Genomic DNA, 16,232 nt, shown 5'->3' on the forward strand with positions numbered 1-16,232 from the left:
CCCGCACTGACTCTAACAGTGCAGAGGAAGATGTGCCCTCTGACCTGTCGACTACCATGGCATGTGTTGTTTGATGCAGGTCCTTAGAGGAGGAGTCCCTGTGGCTGTTTGTGTGATTATTCTGGGATCTTTGCTGCCTGTGTGTTTTCTGTCTTCAAGTCCATGATGACCTCCAGGATGGCTGCTCAGAGGCTCAGGCCTGACAGAGGACCAGGGATCTGACCCAGCTGTTACAGTTACAGCTGTACAGGTGTGCGTTTCATATAAAGACAACTCAAAAGCAGTTTAAAAAGTGTGTATTGGCACTCCTGTGCTTTTTAATTCTGTCCCAATTTTGCAGCTTCCTAACAACCAGTAGTTTGAAGAAACGCGAGCGAGACCGAATCTTCTTTTCCAAGATTTACTAAAATCACACAAAAAAAAATACAATACAATAGACAAGGTACGCTCGGTCAAAAAACTGTGTTGCTTCTTACGTGTCTAGCTGCAATCTGACTGTAACGTAAAACTATGACAGCATGACGTATTTATAACAAAAATTCTTTAACATATTTTAATTATTAAATTATGTATTTTAGCAACGGTCTTTATAATTCAAATAAAATTATTTGCTTCACATTTTTTAAACTAAATTATTATTACATATAAATTAACTTAACTGGCTCTTACATTACCCGGCCCCTAATTGTTAGGCTGGAGGACTAATCAATTACAAACTTAACACACTAAGAGCCAAGCAACTTAAACTGTAACTCTGCATAAAGATCCACTCGTCTTCCTTTCTTATTCTTCTAGCATTGCTTCTTTCAACAGGCACAGTTTGTTTACAGGCCTTTCCAGAGTGCTGGTTCGGGTTTTCAACTTCACTCTCCGCACCATTCCACTGGAATCTGGCAAAGTTTCAACTATCCTCCCCATGACCCACGAGTTGCGGGGAGAAGAACTGTCCACTAACAGTACTACATCTCCTGTCATGAAGTTTCTTCTGGGTTTGAGCCATTTCTGACGCTCCTGAAGTAGTGGAAGATATTCTCGCGTCCATCTAGTCCAGAATAAATCTGCAAGATATTGGACTTGCTTCCATCTTCTTCTTGTGTATAGGTCGTCCTTGCAGAAGATTCCCGGTGGCATGGTTGGCTGAGACCTCAGAAGCAATAAATGGTTGGGAGTTATGGGCTCAACGTCATTTGCATCATCTGAGACGCTTGTGAGTGGTCTGCCATTGATGATGCTTTCAACTTCACACAATATTGTCTGAAGACAGTCATCATTCATTGTTTGTTCCTTCATTAAGGAATTAAGAATCCTTCGAGCTGTGCGAATTTGCCTTTCCCAAATCCCGCCTTGATGGGACGCAGCTGGGCTGTTGAATATCCATTTTATTCCCTTTGGCTGCAAAGCTCTTTCGATCTTGTTATTGTCCAATTGTTGGATAGCTTCCTTTAACTCTCTTTCAGCTGCCACAAAATTTGTACCATTGTCAGACCTCATGATGGTGACCTGACCTCTCCTACATATAAAGCGGCGAATTGCGTTGATGCAGGAGTCTGTATCAAGGCTGTTGGCAACTTCAATGTGCACAGCTCGGATAGTGAGGCACGTAAACATTACCCCATATCTTTTAATGGTACCCCGGCCCCGTTTAACCTCAAACGGGCTGAAGAAATCTACGCCGGTGCTTGTAAAGGGAGGTTGGTCTGGGAGGAGGCGATCTTCAGGTAGATTTGCCATCTTCTGCTCACCAACCTTTCCTGACATCCTACGGCACACTGTACACCTACTGATGATCTTTCTGATTGCAGAATTGGCTTGTGGAATCCAATATCTGCATCTCAGTTGTGCCAACACATAGTTGCGTCCACAATGGCCTGTTCTTTGATGTATATCTCTTAAGATCAAAGTGGCAACTTTGCTGTGCTTCGAAAGAATTAGTGGATGTTTAGCATTTTCCGACATCGCAGATTTGTCAAGTCTTCCACCAACCTTTAACATGTCGTCATGAAGAATCGGGTCTAGTTTAGACAATGCAGTGCTGTGACTAAGCTGTGTTCCCTTCTGCAGGACCTTAATTTCTTCTCCAAAATGTTCTCTTTGACTGAATTTTATTATTTCTAATTCAGCAGTATCAAGGTCATCCAAGGTAAGCGAGTCTTTTCCTGAGGCAACTCTTAGTTCCTTCATGTATTGTTTTAACTTTACTTTTTGCCTGTCAGGATTCTTTTCAGCTTGCTTGATTGTTTTTAATGCCTCTTTTCTTTCTTCCTTCTGTTTCCGCAGAACACACCTTACTTTTAGAATCCACGCCACTGCTCGTTTAAGCTTATTCCAATCTGAGTAATAGCTTATCAGCTGCTTCATTGTTTTTGCATTTTCTTTAACGTTCACTGTGTTAACAACCACTGTGCTCTTGACCTCTGGGTCATTGTCAAGGCTTTTGTTCCTTCGCACAGGCTGTTCTGGCCAATCATTTTCATTCAACAAAAAATCTGGTCCACTTATCCATGTTCCTCCTTGCACCAAGCTTTTCGCCTTCAGACCTCTGCTTGCTTGATCTGCCGGGTTTTCACTCGTTTCGACATACTTCCATTGCGATGGCTTGGTTGCTTCTCGGATCAAGGAAACTCTGTTTGCAACAAATGTTTTGAAACGAGCAGTTTCATTGTCAATGTATCTAAGCACCGTAGTGCTGTCCGTCCAAAAAACAGATGGTTGCAGTGGAGCTTGAAGCTCTTGTTGCAACATTTTGTCAACTTTTACCGCAACAACCGCTGCAGTCAACTCAAGTCTAGGGATTGTGACTCTTTTGAGTGGAGTCACTCTGGACTTCCCCATGAGGAAGGCACAGTGTTTCTCATCTTGTTCATTCTTTATCAGTAGGTATGACACAATGCCATATGCATACTCTGAGGCATCTGAAAAATGATGTATCTGTGCTGAAACAGTACTTCCAAACTTGGTGGGTTTAAGACACCTACTGACATGAAAGTTGGAGAGGTGAGTAACATCCTTCATCCATCTTTCCCAGTCTTCCGCATGCTTTTCTCCAATGTTCTCATCCCATCCATGCTTCTCTTTACAGAGATCTTTCAACAAAAGTTTAGCATGCAAGATGACCGGGGCCAGAAAGCCGAGAGGGTCGTAGATGGAATTGATGACTGACAAAATCCCTCTTCTGGTCTTTGGTCTGTCTCGCAGCTTCATACTGTAGGTGAAAGTATCAGTTTCTGTGTCCCATTGCACACCAAGTGCCCTCTCTACTGGCAGAGTGTCGTGTCGTAAGTCCAGGTCTTTCACTTCACTGGCTCTGTGTTCTTCTGGGATGGACAGTAACACCTTTCTGCTGTTGCTCATCCACTTTGTTAAGGTGAACCCTCCACTGCTGCACAAAGCTTGAAGGTCGCTGACTAAGGTTATTGCGTCATCATCAGTAGGCACACTTTTCAGGCAGTCATCTACATAAAAATTTCGCAGTACTGTCTGGACAGCATCTGGGGATGCAAGATCTTTGTGATCCTCTGCAGTTCTTTTCAGTGCGTATGAGGCTACGCTTGGAGAAGAAGTAGCTCCGAAAAGGTGCACTGTCATCCGAAACTCCTCCGCTGGCTCATCCAAATTGCCATTGGGCCACCAAAGAAAACGGAGTAAGTCTGCATCATGCCCTGGCACTTTGACTTGGTAAAACATTGACTCAATGTCTGCCATTACCGCTACAGACTCCTCACGAAATCTCAAAAGCACTCCGATTAATGTGTTGGTCAGGTCAGGTCCCTGTAGCAACTCACTATTCAGGCACTTATTCTGGTATGAGGAAGTGCAGTCAAACACCACCCGCAACTTTAGTTTTTTCGGGTGATAAACACCATGGTGCGGTATGTAAAACACCCTGTTGTCATCTCTGTTCAGTTGGTCTGTCGGAACCTGGACAGCGTATCCCTTATCAATGATGGTTTCCATGAAACTCCTGTAGTCATCGAAGAATTCAGGATTCTTTTTAAACTTCCTGAGCAAACATGCTACACGTTGTTCTGCCAACGGTTATTGGGCATTTGAAGGTTCTCCTTCCTGAATGGCAACCCAATGCTATAATGTCCTTTCTCAAAGATTGTCGTCTTCTCCACAGACTGCAAAAATTGCTTGTCTTCCAGAGACATTTCCTCCTTATCATCATAGTTGCGCTCTGGAAAATCAGTATTGTACTGTTGCACCAGTAACTTTTCGATCTCCATCAAAGAGATTCTGTTCACTGAGTAATGAGGCGGCTTATTCTTTGAGTCATTCAGGTCCTTTCTTACAGGTCCGTTCACCACCCAGCCAATAGCTGTTTTCATTGCATAAGGACCTCCGTCTTGTCCATTAATGATGCGCCAAGGCTCCATGGCTCTTGAACAGTTAACTCCAATAAGTAGGCCTACATCAGCCTTTATCTCTGGCAACCTGACTTCCTGAAGATAGGGCCACTTTTGAATATCTGACTGTTTGGGTATGTTTCCAGCATGAACAGGTATGTTGTTATGAGTGAACACCTTGGGTAACTCAATGAACATGGTGTCTTCCAGTCCGCACACTTCTAAGCCAGATATCACAAAACTGTTCACCACCTTTTGTTTTCCTGATTTATCTTGACCCATGGTGCTAAGAAGTATTCTAGTGGGCTTCCCTTTTACATACATATAAATTAACTTAACTGGCTCTTACAAAGTGTTTTGTGGTCAGACAGAACTTCTCTCCACACGCTGGACATGTGACATACTGAAGACAACAGGAAATGAAGAAACAAAGGCTCAGCAGCAGACAACAATGGGACATCATGGTTGTCCTCAAACTCAAACTGGTCTCTGTTTCAGTGTCTGACATGCTCTCTATGTTTATGGGAACACAAAGTGTAATTACACAACTGCAACACTAAAAGTTATTAGTTATTATTCAAATGTACCCGGTTTATCCAGCTGGCCTCTAATACCGGAACAGGTGGGCTCAGACAGCCACACTGGCTCCATCCCAGAAACAGCATCCCAGGTACTGCTGCAACCTAAGCAGCATCCCAAAGAACCAAAGATTGTTTGAACGGTTGTTTTGCTGCACTGTTGCTCCCTCATTAGCAGCGTGTGTTGTTACAGTCGACAGTTTTACTGAGGGTTTGACCCTTGAACCCTGTGAGACTAATAAAATGATTACGTCACACATAACTCAGCAGACATGCAGTGTTTTATGACTGATACATAAACACGCACTAAAACATTATCACAGATCATTTATGACCACGGAGCCGATATCTACAGTTTCCCATGAGAGCTGCTGATATGTAATCTATTTATCCACGCAGTTATGGAGGAGAGGGGGCGGGGCCAGTTAAAAGCTGCTGGTCACTGCTCTTCATCCCTCAGACCAGACCTCTAACTGAAGCTGTGTGATTTCCTCTCAGGGACTCGCTGCTATGGGGAACAGATGCCGAGTCAGCAAGCTGTGTGTTCTCTGCGTGGTCTTAGCCCTGGTCTCCGTGGCAACCATCGTCATCTTGTGGACTGTTGCCCTGACAGGGAGCGGAGGTGATGATGTCACAGCTCCTTGGAACAGGTAGGACCATAATGCAAAACGTATGAACGAACATATCGGAGCTCAGAGCGACACGTCAGATCCAGACTGAAGGCAGAGAGTCCGAGCGGCCGCTCACTCCCACACATTCCACTCTGCTCAAAGTAAACTGAGACGGAAGCACTCAGTGTGTGTGTGTGTGTGTGTTTACTCCCCCAGATATCGTCTCCCTGCCTCTTTGGTTCCTGAGTTCTACAACATCACCTTGTGGCCTCGGCTCAGCCGTGACCCAGAGACCGGCCTCTACATTTTCACAGGTGAACAGTGACAGTTCTTCACCACACACACTGGCCGGTTCTAGGCAGGGGCGAGAGGGGGCAGTGCCCCCTCAAATAAATGCCTTGCCCCCTCAAATCACATTTTTAGAAGTTGAGAAACAACATGTTCATATTCTCCCAAAACATATATATTACGAGTTGACAAAATTATCATCGGTAGCGGAAAAACTCCGTCAAGAAGGGGCACTTTATTAGCATTCCCTCGTGTCTGTCTTTCCGCTGTGTGTATTCACAGGCTGCAGCGCACACACACACCCTGAGCCCGGAGTAAGCATCCAATCAGTGTCCGTATGCAAATGAGTCAACACGTAGTCTAGCGGTGTAGTGTCAGGTTTCAGTGTGGTTAAGGAGAGGAAAGACATTGAAGAAGCTGCAGCGTTTACAGCACAGAGACGTGTCCACGTCCGCTGAATGTGACAGACTGAAGACAAATGGCCGCTGTCTGACAGACCCCTACGTAAAGCCCCGCCCCAGACTGCAGTTATACACTGTTTTGTTTCACATAATCACAGCAGTTTTTACAAAGCTAGCTTACTTACTTTCCACTCCAGCTTTCAGCAGGACAGTCACTGACAGACAGACGCTGCAATGCATCCGTTTTTCAGAGCTTTTAAAAAGTGTGCTGCTGCTACCAGCACTAACAGTAGTAGCAATGATACTGCTAGTACATCAGAGACCATTACTACAACTAGTACTGCTTCAGCATCAGCAACCACTGCTTCTCCTGTTCTTTCCCCAACAACCCCTGTCCCAAAACTGCCTGCTCAGCTACCCAGTGACTTAAATAGCAATGCACCATCTCAGCCAGTACTGGGTAGCTACCCAAAGCATGCATTTGGTACAACATTAAGATCATTTAATCCTGCCTGGTACTGCACACGACCATGGCTAGAATATTCTGTTGAGCAAGATGCCTGCTTCTGTTTCCCCTGTCGGAAATATGGCAGAACTGTTAATGAGAGGGATGTAGTTTTTACCCTAAATGGTTTTAACAACTGGAAAGCAGCCCTTGATCGAGGCAAGGGGCTACAGAGGCATGTGTCCAGCCACAACCATGTGCATGCTTCAACTGAATGGACTCAGCACAAAAGCAGAGGCAACAGGAGGATCTGTTGACTCCCTGTTGGTTGGTAAAACACAACTTGAAAAAAATCAGTACTATGTCAAGAGTGTGGGCAGTGCTGTTAAGTTTCTCTGTGTGAATGAGTTGGGGCTCCGTGGGACTGCAGAAACCTTGAGGTCAGACGAAGCAGGTAATGATGACATCGCTTCAGGTCTCTTTCTAAAACTAATGGAGTATACCTTAGAGAAGGATGAGAAGTTAGCAAGCATTGCTAAGAGTATCCCAAATAATGCAAAATACACATAAGGATATCCAAAATGAAATTATTGAAACACTGGCAGACATGGTGCTTAGAGAGATCAGGAAAAATATGAAAATGCTGATTCTGCAGAGTTCTGCCTCAAAAGTGATGGGACCAGGGACAGGGCCAATGTGGAAAATTTGTCTGTGATGATTCGCTTTGTCAGCAATTCTGTGCCAGAGGAGCATCTTATTGGGTTGCTTGACCTGCATCAACTTGATGCAGAGTACATCACCTCTGAGATATTGACCTTTCTGATGCTGGCTACAGTGCTGACAACATACTTAGCCAGTGTTATGATGGGGCATCTGTAATGAGTGGGGTAAGGGGTGGTGTACAAGCTCTGCTCCAAAAGAAGCTTTCTAGATATGTTCCATATATCCATTGCTACAACCATCAACTGCACCTAGTAGTTGTGCATGCCATGCAAAGTGAACCATGTGCAAAAAGATTTTTTGACCTCTCTAGTTCACTTTACAAGTTTTTTCAGCACCACCATGTGTCTGAGAAATATGATGCACCTCATCTTAAAAGGCTGCTTGAAATCCGATGGACAAGCCACTATGAGGTGACAAGGTGCATTGTTGAAAATCAAGACCATATTCTCAGTATCCTATCTGACACGACAGAGGATGATGATGCTGCAGTTGACCTGTGCACTGAGGCATCAGGCCTGCTATGTCAAATTAGGAGACATCGCTTCTTTGAGACTGGAGAGTTTCTAGTGCAGGTGCTTAGTGTCTTGAAACCAGCTAATGCAATTCTACAGTCCCAGTCTGTGGATATGTGCAGTGCTTCTGATGTTGTTGGTGCAGCACTGGAGTCCCTAAAAAACATTCGTGAAGAGTATTGGGCAGAGTTATCTCAAGCGGCTGCTGGAGATGATTCACATCTTCCAAAGAGAAGGAGAACAATGAGCAAACACCTTGGTCAAAGTGTTGTGCTCTCAACTGTGGGCCATACCGACTCTGATAATCCTACCCTGAATCCCCATCAGTCTCTGAAAAGATCTCTACTCAACATCCTTGACAGAGCTATTTCAGAAATAGAGACTAGGTTTTCACAGAGGAATGCTGACCTGATGAAAGCCATATCTAGTCTTGTACCCAAATCTAGTGCATTTCTAGATTCAACTCAGTTGCAGCCTCTGACTGTGCTGGCTAGCAGAGTGACAGACAATGCAGGTCTGAAAAATGAAATCCTTGTGGCAAAACAGATGTTGCTCAAGAAATGTCCAAACGAAGCAGACCTGCCCTCTGTGTGTAAACACCTACGGGAGTACAAGGAAGCCTTTTCTTGAATTGCATAAATTGTATGTAACAGCCCTGGTAATTGGTGTGTCTTCAGCAGCATGTGAGAGTTCCTTCTCCACATTGTCACGGGTTCTAACTCCCTATCGTCGCACCATGTCACACAAAAGAAAGCAGAATTTGGTGATCTTGGCCCATGAGAAGTCCATAACAAATAACTTGGACATGGATGAATTTGTGAAAGTTTTTGCAAAGAGAAATAGGAGACTGTTGTTGTAGAGTGGACAGAAAAGAGTAGAGTGCTTTAAAAAAAAATAAAATAAAAAGAGAAAACATAAATGATCTGTTCTATAGCATATCTGCTGTTCTTTATGTATATAAGACTACCTTTCAGTTTTGTAAATATGCTAGTTATAGTGTGTTAAATCCTAATTTAGATGAAACCTTTTTTGAGAATTAGACCATCCAGATAAATGTTCTGTTGTTGACTGATAAAATCTGTATTATGGATATTTTATTTTGTTTTATTTAATTTTTATTTTTCAGTTTCCCCCCTGAGGGATTGCAACCTTATTGTGGTCAGGGGGTTTGCGTGCCTCAGTGACCTTCAGAGCTATACCAGCAGAAGCTTAGTCTTCAGGTGGCCTGACAAAGTGCAATCCACTTCTCCAGGCTGGCTTTGAACACAGCTAACAACCCAATTCAGCAAGGAGAATACTGTCACTATAAGACCAGAGAAATAAAACCCGTCTTAACATGAAGCGTACACATGATGCCCCCTTCACATTTCTGACTGCCCCCTCATACATGCCTGTCTAGAACCGGCCCTGTAATGTACTGTGTGCTTTGGTTCCGCACGTCTGAGACTCACAGTGATGAAATCAGTGTAGAGCAGAGTGAGGCTCAGAGCTGGACCTGGTTTGTGGAGTGGAACCTCTGCTCTGTAAACACAGCAGCCACCACGGCAAGCCTTACCACACAGAGCTGCACGTCTGTCGGCACCAAACCAGCCGGACGGAGGCGTCCAGAACTCCCCAGCCAGCAGCTCCATCTAGTGGTCTCAGAGTTGAACTGTGTGTTTTTGTGTGTTTGCCATCAGGACAGTCTGTTGTGCAGTTTGAGTGTGTGGAAGAGACCGACCTGATCCTGATACACTCCAACAAACTCAACTACACCGAGCTGGACGACACACACACGACCAGGCTCACTGCTTCAGGTACACTGCACACAGCTGCAGCTCTATAAACACATGACAAGGTTGAAATCAGCTTAAAATCAGCCATGTTGTAGCAAAAACACACAAAAACTCTGAAAACTGAGTTACCAGCAGCAAGTTCGGTAGTTTGTGTATCTGGGAGTTTTATTATACATTAAATGTTTCTTAGATGGAACTGATTCTGTGTGAGATCATTAAATGATGTCACGACACACAGCAGTGTCTGTGAGTCTGTGGCTGCAGGGACTGACTGGTGAACCCTCTGCAGGTGCAGCGTCTGCTCCCAGCATCACGGCGTCTTGGCTGCAGCCTCAGACTCAGTATCTGGTCCTCCAGCTGAGCGGAGCGCTGAGTGTGGGACTGAAGTACCAGCTGTACACGGAGTTCACAGGAGAGCTGGCAGACGACCTGGCGGGGTTCTACAGGAGTGAGTACGAGGAGGACGGAGTCAGAAAGTGAGTCTGTCTTTATTCGCACCTGTTGTCTCCTCCCCGCTCTGTGCTAACGGCGTGGTGTTGGCAGGATCGTCGCCACCTCTCAGATGCATCCCACTCATGCCAGGAAGACCTTCCCCTGTTTTGATGAGCCAGCTATGAAGGCCGTTTTCCACATGACTGTCATCCACCCACCTGGAACTGTAGCCCTGTCCAACGGCATGGAGACAGGTCAGAGGTCACAGACACATGAATGTCACTCACACACTGACTGATGTGGTGTAGGTGCTGAACATGGGTATGTAAACTGTCTTCAGTCTATCATCAGTGTAGTGAACAGCTGAGACGTTCAGTGACAGCTGTGATGGAGCGCTGTGTGACACATGATTTACCTGCAGCTGATAAGCTGGAACACACACTCTAAGTGTGACTTAATGTTGTGGAGCGACGGCTCATCCTCTGGCAGCGCGCCCTCTTCTGTGACTGAGTTGTGTTTGGACGGTTTGTCTGACTGACCTTCGGCTGCTCGGAGTCGGTTCATCTGTGTGTGTGTGCTTCACAGATGTTGCTAACATCAGTGTAGGTGGTGTGTCTGTGACTCAGACCAGGTTCCAGCCTACCAAGAAGATGTCCACCTATCTGCTGGCCATCGTGGTCTCTGACTACACACACCTCACCGCCACACAGGACGACACACTGGTAAGGTTCTGAGATGTTCTTCAGGGGTTCAAACTCTCAGCATTATAAACACAAACCTGTGATTAGTTTGGTAACAAACAGTTAAAACAGAGGATGACGTCACGTTTCAGAATAAATACAGCCTGTGATGAGTCATTGAGTGTCATGATCATTCTGTGTGTTCAGATCCGTGTCTGGGCTCGTAGGAAAGCCATTGAGCAGGGTCAGGGAGACTACGCCCTCAACGTGACCGGACCCGTCCTGGACTTCCTCCAGGGTTACTACAACATCTCCTACCCGCTGAGCAAGTCCGGTGAGGCCTCGCTCCATCTGACATCATCATCAGTTATCAGGCTGCGTCACTTTAACCCTTTCATTCTCCCTCAGATCAGATCGCTCTGCCAGACTTTTATTTTGGAGCCATGGAGAACTGGGGTTTGGTGACGTACAGAGAAACCAAGCTTCTCTACGACCCTGTGACCTCCTCCAACGGGAACAGAGAAACCACCGCCACTATCATTGCCCATGAGTTAGCACACATGGTGAGCTGCGTGGTTTGTCGGTTGATGTATTGATCGGTCGGTGTGTTAACTGCCGGACGTCTGCAGTGGTTCGGTAACCTGGTGACGCTGCGCTGGTGGAACGAGGTCTGGCTGAACGAGGGCTTTGCTTCGTACGTGTCGTACCTGGGAGCCGACCACGCCGAGCCTAAGTGGAACCTGGTGAGGACCCAGTGTGTGCAGCACAATCACACACTGCTGTCATTTTAATACACTCCTGCTCTGTGTGTGTGTGTGCTCCAGAAAGACCTGATCGTCCTCGACGACGTCCACAGAGTGTTTGCAGTCGATGCTCTGACCTCCTCTCACCCTCTGACCTCCAACGAGGACAGCATCGTCCTGCCAGATCAGATCACCCAGCAGTTCGATGTCATCTCCTACAGCAAGGTAACCACAGCAGCCGCTCACAGCGGTTTGTTTACTGTCTGAATTGTTGTAGTGATGTGTTTGTGTGTGTGTCCCCTCAGGGTGCCGCCGTGCTGAGGATGCTGTCTGACTTCCTGTCGGAGTCGGTGTTCGTGCAGGGTCTGAGTGTGCGTTTGTGTTTTTATTGTAAGTTGTGTCACTGAGCCGCAGAGGAGAGCTCATCAGACCTGCTGTCCTTTCAGAGTTACCTCAGTCACTTCGCCTACGCTAACACGGATGGAAAGGACCTGTGGCGCCACCTGCAGGAGGTCGGAGCTGTGTTCTTTTAGCGTCAGTCGCCATGGCAACACAGTGAAACACATTTCACTCTTTGACTTTTGTCTCTGCAGGCGGTGGTGGACAATAAAGTTTCACTTCCTCACCCAGTCGATCACATCATGGAGCCCTGGGTGCTGCAGATGGGCTTTCCTGTGCTGACCATTGATACCAGTTCAGGACGGGTGTCCCAGCAGCACTTCCTGCTGGACCCGGAGTCCAATGTCACCGAGTCACCTTACAGGTACGCAGACATTTTGGTTTTACATGGAGGCAAACAGTCCAGCACACAGTCAGCAGAGTGTGTGTGTGTGTGTGTGTGTGTGTGTGTGTGTGTGTGTGTCTGTCTGTGTCTGTGTGTGTGTGTGTGTGTGTGTGTGTGTGTGTCTGTCTGTGTCTGTGTGTGTGTGTGTCCTCCTCAGCTACCAGTGGGTGGTTCCTGTTCGGTGGATGAAAGCCGGGGAGCTGCAGAGAGAAGTCTGGTGGCTGCTGGAAAAACAAGGTGGGAAATATCTGTTCATAGCATTGATGATGTCACCTGCTCATGGATCAATCATAGAATTTATTAACTGGTCATTTGTTCAGCGGTAAATGTGGACATGAGCAGCGGAGCCTCCTGGGTTCTGGCCAACATCAACGTGACCGGATACTACAGAGTTAACTATGACCTGGGAAACTGGGAAAGACTGTTCATACAGCTCAGCACAGACCACCAGGTACACACACAGACAGACAGACAGAGACATACACAGACACACACACAGACAGACAGACAGACAGAGACATACACAGACACACACACAGACAGACAGAGACACAGACAGACAGACACACACACAGACAGACAGAGACACAGACAGACAGAGACACACTGCTGACTGCTGCTGACCGCCTCTACTTCCTGTCAGGTGATCCCGGTGATAAACAGGGCCCAGCTTGTGGATGATGCCTTTAATCTGGCCAGGTATGAGCATCATGAAGGTGTTTCAATGACCTGTAAGGTCTGCGTGAAGAACACACTGCCACATGAGCTGCGTTTTATTATAAACCTGCTGAGCTGAAGCGTTACATCCCTGCAGAGCTCGGCTGGTCTCCACCTCTCTGGCTCTCAGGACGACCTCGTACCTGTCTCAGGAGACGGACTACATGCCCTGGCAGTCTGCTCTGGATAGCCTGCAGTATTACTACCTGATGCTGGACCGCACTGAGGTCTATCAGCCCATGCAGGTGAGCTGCAGGTCTGAACTGGTTCATGTGGGTCAAACACTTCAACACTTCATTCTCCTCTCTGTGACACCTTAGAACTACGTGAAGCAGCAGGTCACCCCTCTGTTCCTGCACTTCAAGAAGGTGACGTCAGACTGGAGCCGTGTGCCTGAGAAACACACTGACCAGTGAGCGCACACAAACACACACAGACAGACACGCACACACAGTTATCGGGGAAAATAATTAAAATGTCACTAAAAAGTCAAACACCTGAGGGGAAAAAATCATTCAATCAATTTATCAAACAAAATGTAGACAGGTCAAACTTACAGGGAGAAAAATCAATCTCAGTTTACAGTTCCAGGAACAAGTTCCAGAAACGTACAGAACAAATCTCAGGTTTCCTCCCATGTGTATGCAAATAAAGATTCACATAAATATATAAAGAACAAATAACTTTCTTCTCTCTGTCAGTGCTCTGCTTTCTTCTATCTATTGTCATGCTGTACGCCCTCTTTCCTGAGCATTATCAGCTCGTTAGACCAGGTAACCACGACTGTGTTTGTAATACAATTGCATTGTCAACCTTTGGTGTGTGACGTCCGCTGCAACGGGCGGGCCGTATGAGGAGTTCTGCACACACGCTTCTCGGGGAGTGTGAATCTCTGTGCCGAAACAAACTTTTTTTTTACTCTTGCCACCCGGGGAGCGAGAAGAAAACTCTTTGTTCACATGGAGTATGGATCCAGCCTCAAACTTAGAGAAGAAAGATTCATAGATTTGTGGGAAAAGTCTCAGAAATTAAGGGAGTTTATAAAGGGGAGGAAATAAATCTCAAAAACTCATCACAGATTCATGAGAGAAGAATTCCAAATCTATGGATCTCCTGGAATCTGAAAAAAAAACTAATATTCAGGGAAATGTCACAGATTAGCGGACTGAAGCTGTCGGGGCTGTGGGTCAATAAAGTCAGATCTGTGACATAAATCCCCACATGTGAAGGAAAGCTGGTGTAATCATATCTTCATCCTCCTGCAGGTATAACCAGGTCAACGCGCTCCGTGCGGCCTGCAGCACCGGAGTACCCGACTGTCTGAACCTAACCGGCACCTGGTTCCAACAGTGGATGGACCGCCCACAGCACAACATGTGGGTCTATACACCTGACATCATCAGCGTCAATCAAACACACTGTTATTCATCCTCATCATCATCCTTCTGTAGCTGCTTGTAATGTTCAGCTGCTTCTCTGTCCCGTCAGGATCCACCCGAACCTTCGCTCCGTGGTGTACTGCAGCGCCGTGGCGGCCGGCGGCGAGGCAGAGTGGCACTTTGGCTGGTCACAGTTCAGGAACGCTTCTGTAGCCAGCGAGGCCAACAAGCTGATGTCTGCACTGGCCTGTACCAACAGCACACAGCTGCTCAGCAGGTCTGCTGCAGCTGGCCAGGAGCTCCTCATACAGACATGTGGTTATCTATGTAACACACTGGACCTATATCCTGCATGATGTCACTTCCTGTTTTCTCAGGTATCTGTCCTTCACCTTAAACTCCAGTCTGATCCGTAAACAGGACGCCGCCGCCGTCATCACAGCCGTCGCTGCCAACAGAGCAGGACAGAGTCTGGCCTGGGACTTTGTCAGGGAGCAGTGGGAGTACATGTTCACACAGTGAGTCAGGCTCAGAGCTGTGTGTGTGTGTGTGAGTGTGTGTGTGTGTGTGTGTGTGTGTGAGTGATGTTCATGCAGATATATAGAAGCTTCTCACACGTTGTGCATCCTTCAGGTACGGTGTCGGCTCGATCTCCTTTGCCTCGCTCATCACTGGTGTCACTGCGAGGTTCTCCACACCTGCGGAGCTGCAACAGGTACAGTACAGACTTATTAGCGCCTCCTGGTGGTGAAAGCTGAGCTGCTGTCTGAGCCGTGCTTCCTGTGGTTCCTCTGCAGCTGGAGGAGTTTGTGGAGAAGCATGGGGCAGCAGGGTTCGGCCCGGCCGCGCTGGCGGTGGATCAGGCTCTGGAGAGGACGGCGGCGAACATCAAGTGGCTGCAGCAGAACAAACAGGAAGTGCTGGACTGGTTCAACAGCCAAACAGAACATCACTGAGAGCTGTGAGTGTCCTTCCACAAAGCAGGGCGTGGTGGGGACACGGAGCGATGTGATCCATCATGTGTTTAATCACAGACACTCCTGTCCTCACACACACAAAACAAACTGGACGTTTCCTCTGCACTCAAAAAAAAGTCAAAATATATAAGTCGGTCAGAGTCATGTGAGAATGACCTGGATGAATCTTCCATTGTTTTCTTATGTTTAACAGAAGCTAAATAAACCAGACATCGATAATTAAAATTATGTTGATCATCTCTCTCTCACACACAGAATGGACCCACTCTGTTTGTCTTTTATCTTTTATTGATATAAAACTGACCGAGAGCTTTAAACATACACAGAACACAGACGGACATGCAGTCATCACGTGGCCAGCTGCAGCACCAACACAAGAACACAGAGCTGTTACTGTCCAGTCACAAACAACGGACGTAAACACAGGATGGTAACCATGGCGACGGAGGACAGAACTGTTTTTTACAGGCGGGTCCAGTGAAGGAAAACATGGTGTCAGCAGCCTTCAGACTTTAAACAGGTTTCTGAAGCTTTCATGCATCGTGTGTTTGAAGAAGTCGCCACCTGGTGGACATCTTTAAGTGTTGACGGTTTAATATTAGCGGCTCCGTTTTTGTCTAGTTTCCTTTTATGAGGAGTGATGTAGGAAAAAAAACACAAAATACTAAGAGTGCCTTCACAAAATGTGTGTGTACGTCACAAACAACCCAGCTGTGATTCCAGGGTGCTCCACTAGATGGAGCCAAAATTCATTTTAAAGGAAAAAACAGACAGCTGTTTAAAAAGGAAAAACAAGAGTAAAAACATTACACACACACAGAGGTGACCATGCAGGACACAC

General features: G+C 46.5%; 1 protein-coding gene across 2 annotated transcripts; it reads left to right on the forward strand.

Annotated features, from left to right (window-relative positions):
• Nucleotides 1-5,357: 5,357 nt before the first annotated feature.
• Nucleotides 5,358-16,075, forward strand: LOC114451538 (aminopeptidase N-like). 2 transcript variants are annotated; one of them, XM_028430218.1, is made up of 24 exons: nt 5,358-5,574; nt 5,752-5,849; nt 9,584-9,700; nt 9,969-10,155; nt 10,223-10,365; nt 10,697-10,833; nt 10,999-11,125; nt 11,200-11,354; nt 11,421-11,534; nt 11,616-11,759; nt 11,840-11,905; nt 11,981-12,046; nt 12,128-12,297; nt 12,476-12,555; nt 12,639-12,769; nt 12,962-13,017; nt 13,133-13,280; nt 13,356-13,447; nt 14,301-14,411; nt 14,524-14,691; nt 14,792-14,932; nt 15,048-15,129; nt 15,212-15,375; nt 15,718-16,075. In XM_028430218.1, exons 1-23 carry the CDS (start codon nt 5,435-5,437, stop codon nt 15,368-15,370), a joined length of 2,832 nt encoding a protein of 943 aa, XP_028286019.1. In that variant the 5' UTR covers nt 5,358-5,434; the 3' UTR covers nt 15,371-15,375; nt 15,718-16,075. The 2 variants fall into 2 exon arrangements, with proteins under 2 accessions (XP_028286019.1, XP_028286018.1); XM_028430217.1 differs by lacking the exon at nt 15,718-16,075 and having other exon boundaries at nt 15,212-15,616.
• Nucleotides 16,076-16,232: the final 157 nt, after the last annotated feature.

The sequence above is a fragment of the Parambassis ranga genome, chromosome 19 (genome assembly GCF_900634625.1).
Source record: "Parambassis ranga chromosome 19, fParRan2.1, whole genome shotgun sequence".
NCBI classification, from domain to species: Eukaryota; Metazoa; Chordata; class Actinopteri; family Ambassidae; genus Parambassis; species Parambassis ranga.

Bases quoted from the DNA above. Each gene is read 5' to 3' on its own strand.
- LOC114451538 (XM_028430218.1), top strand. From the start codon at position 5,435: ATGGGGAACAGATGCCGAGTCAGCAAGCTGTGTGTTCTCTGCGTGGTC. The intron at 5,575-5,751 runs GTAGGACCATAA...TTACTCCCCCAG, and splicing joins GTCACAGCTCCTTGGAACAG to ATATCGTCTCCCTGCCTCTT. The intron at 11,535-11,615 runs GTGAGGACCCAG...TGTGTGCTCCAG, and splicing joins CCGAGCCTAAGTGGAACCTG to AAAGACCTGATCGTCCTCGA.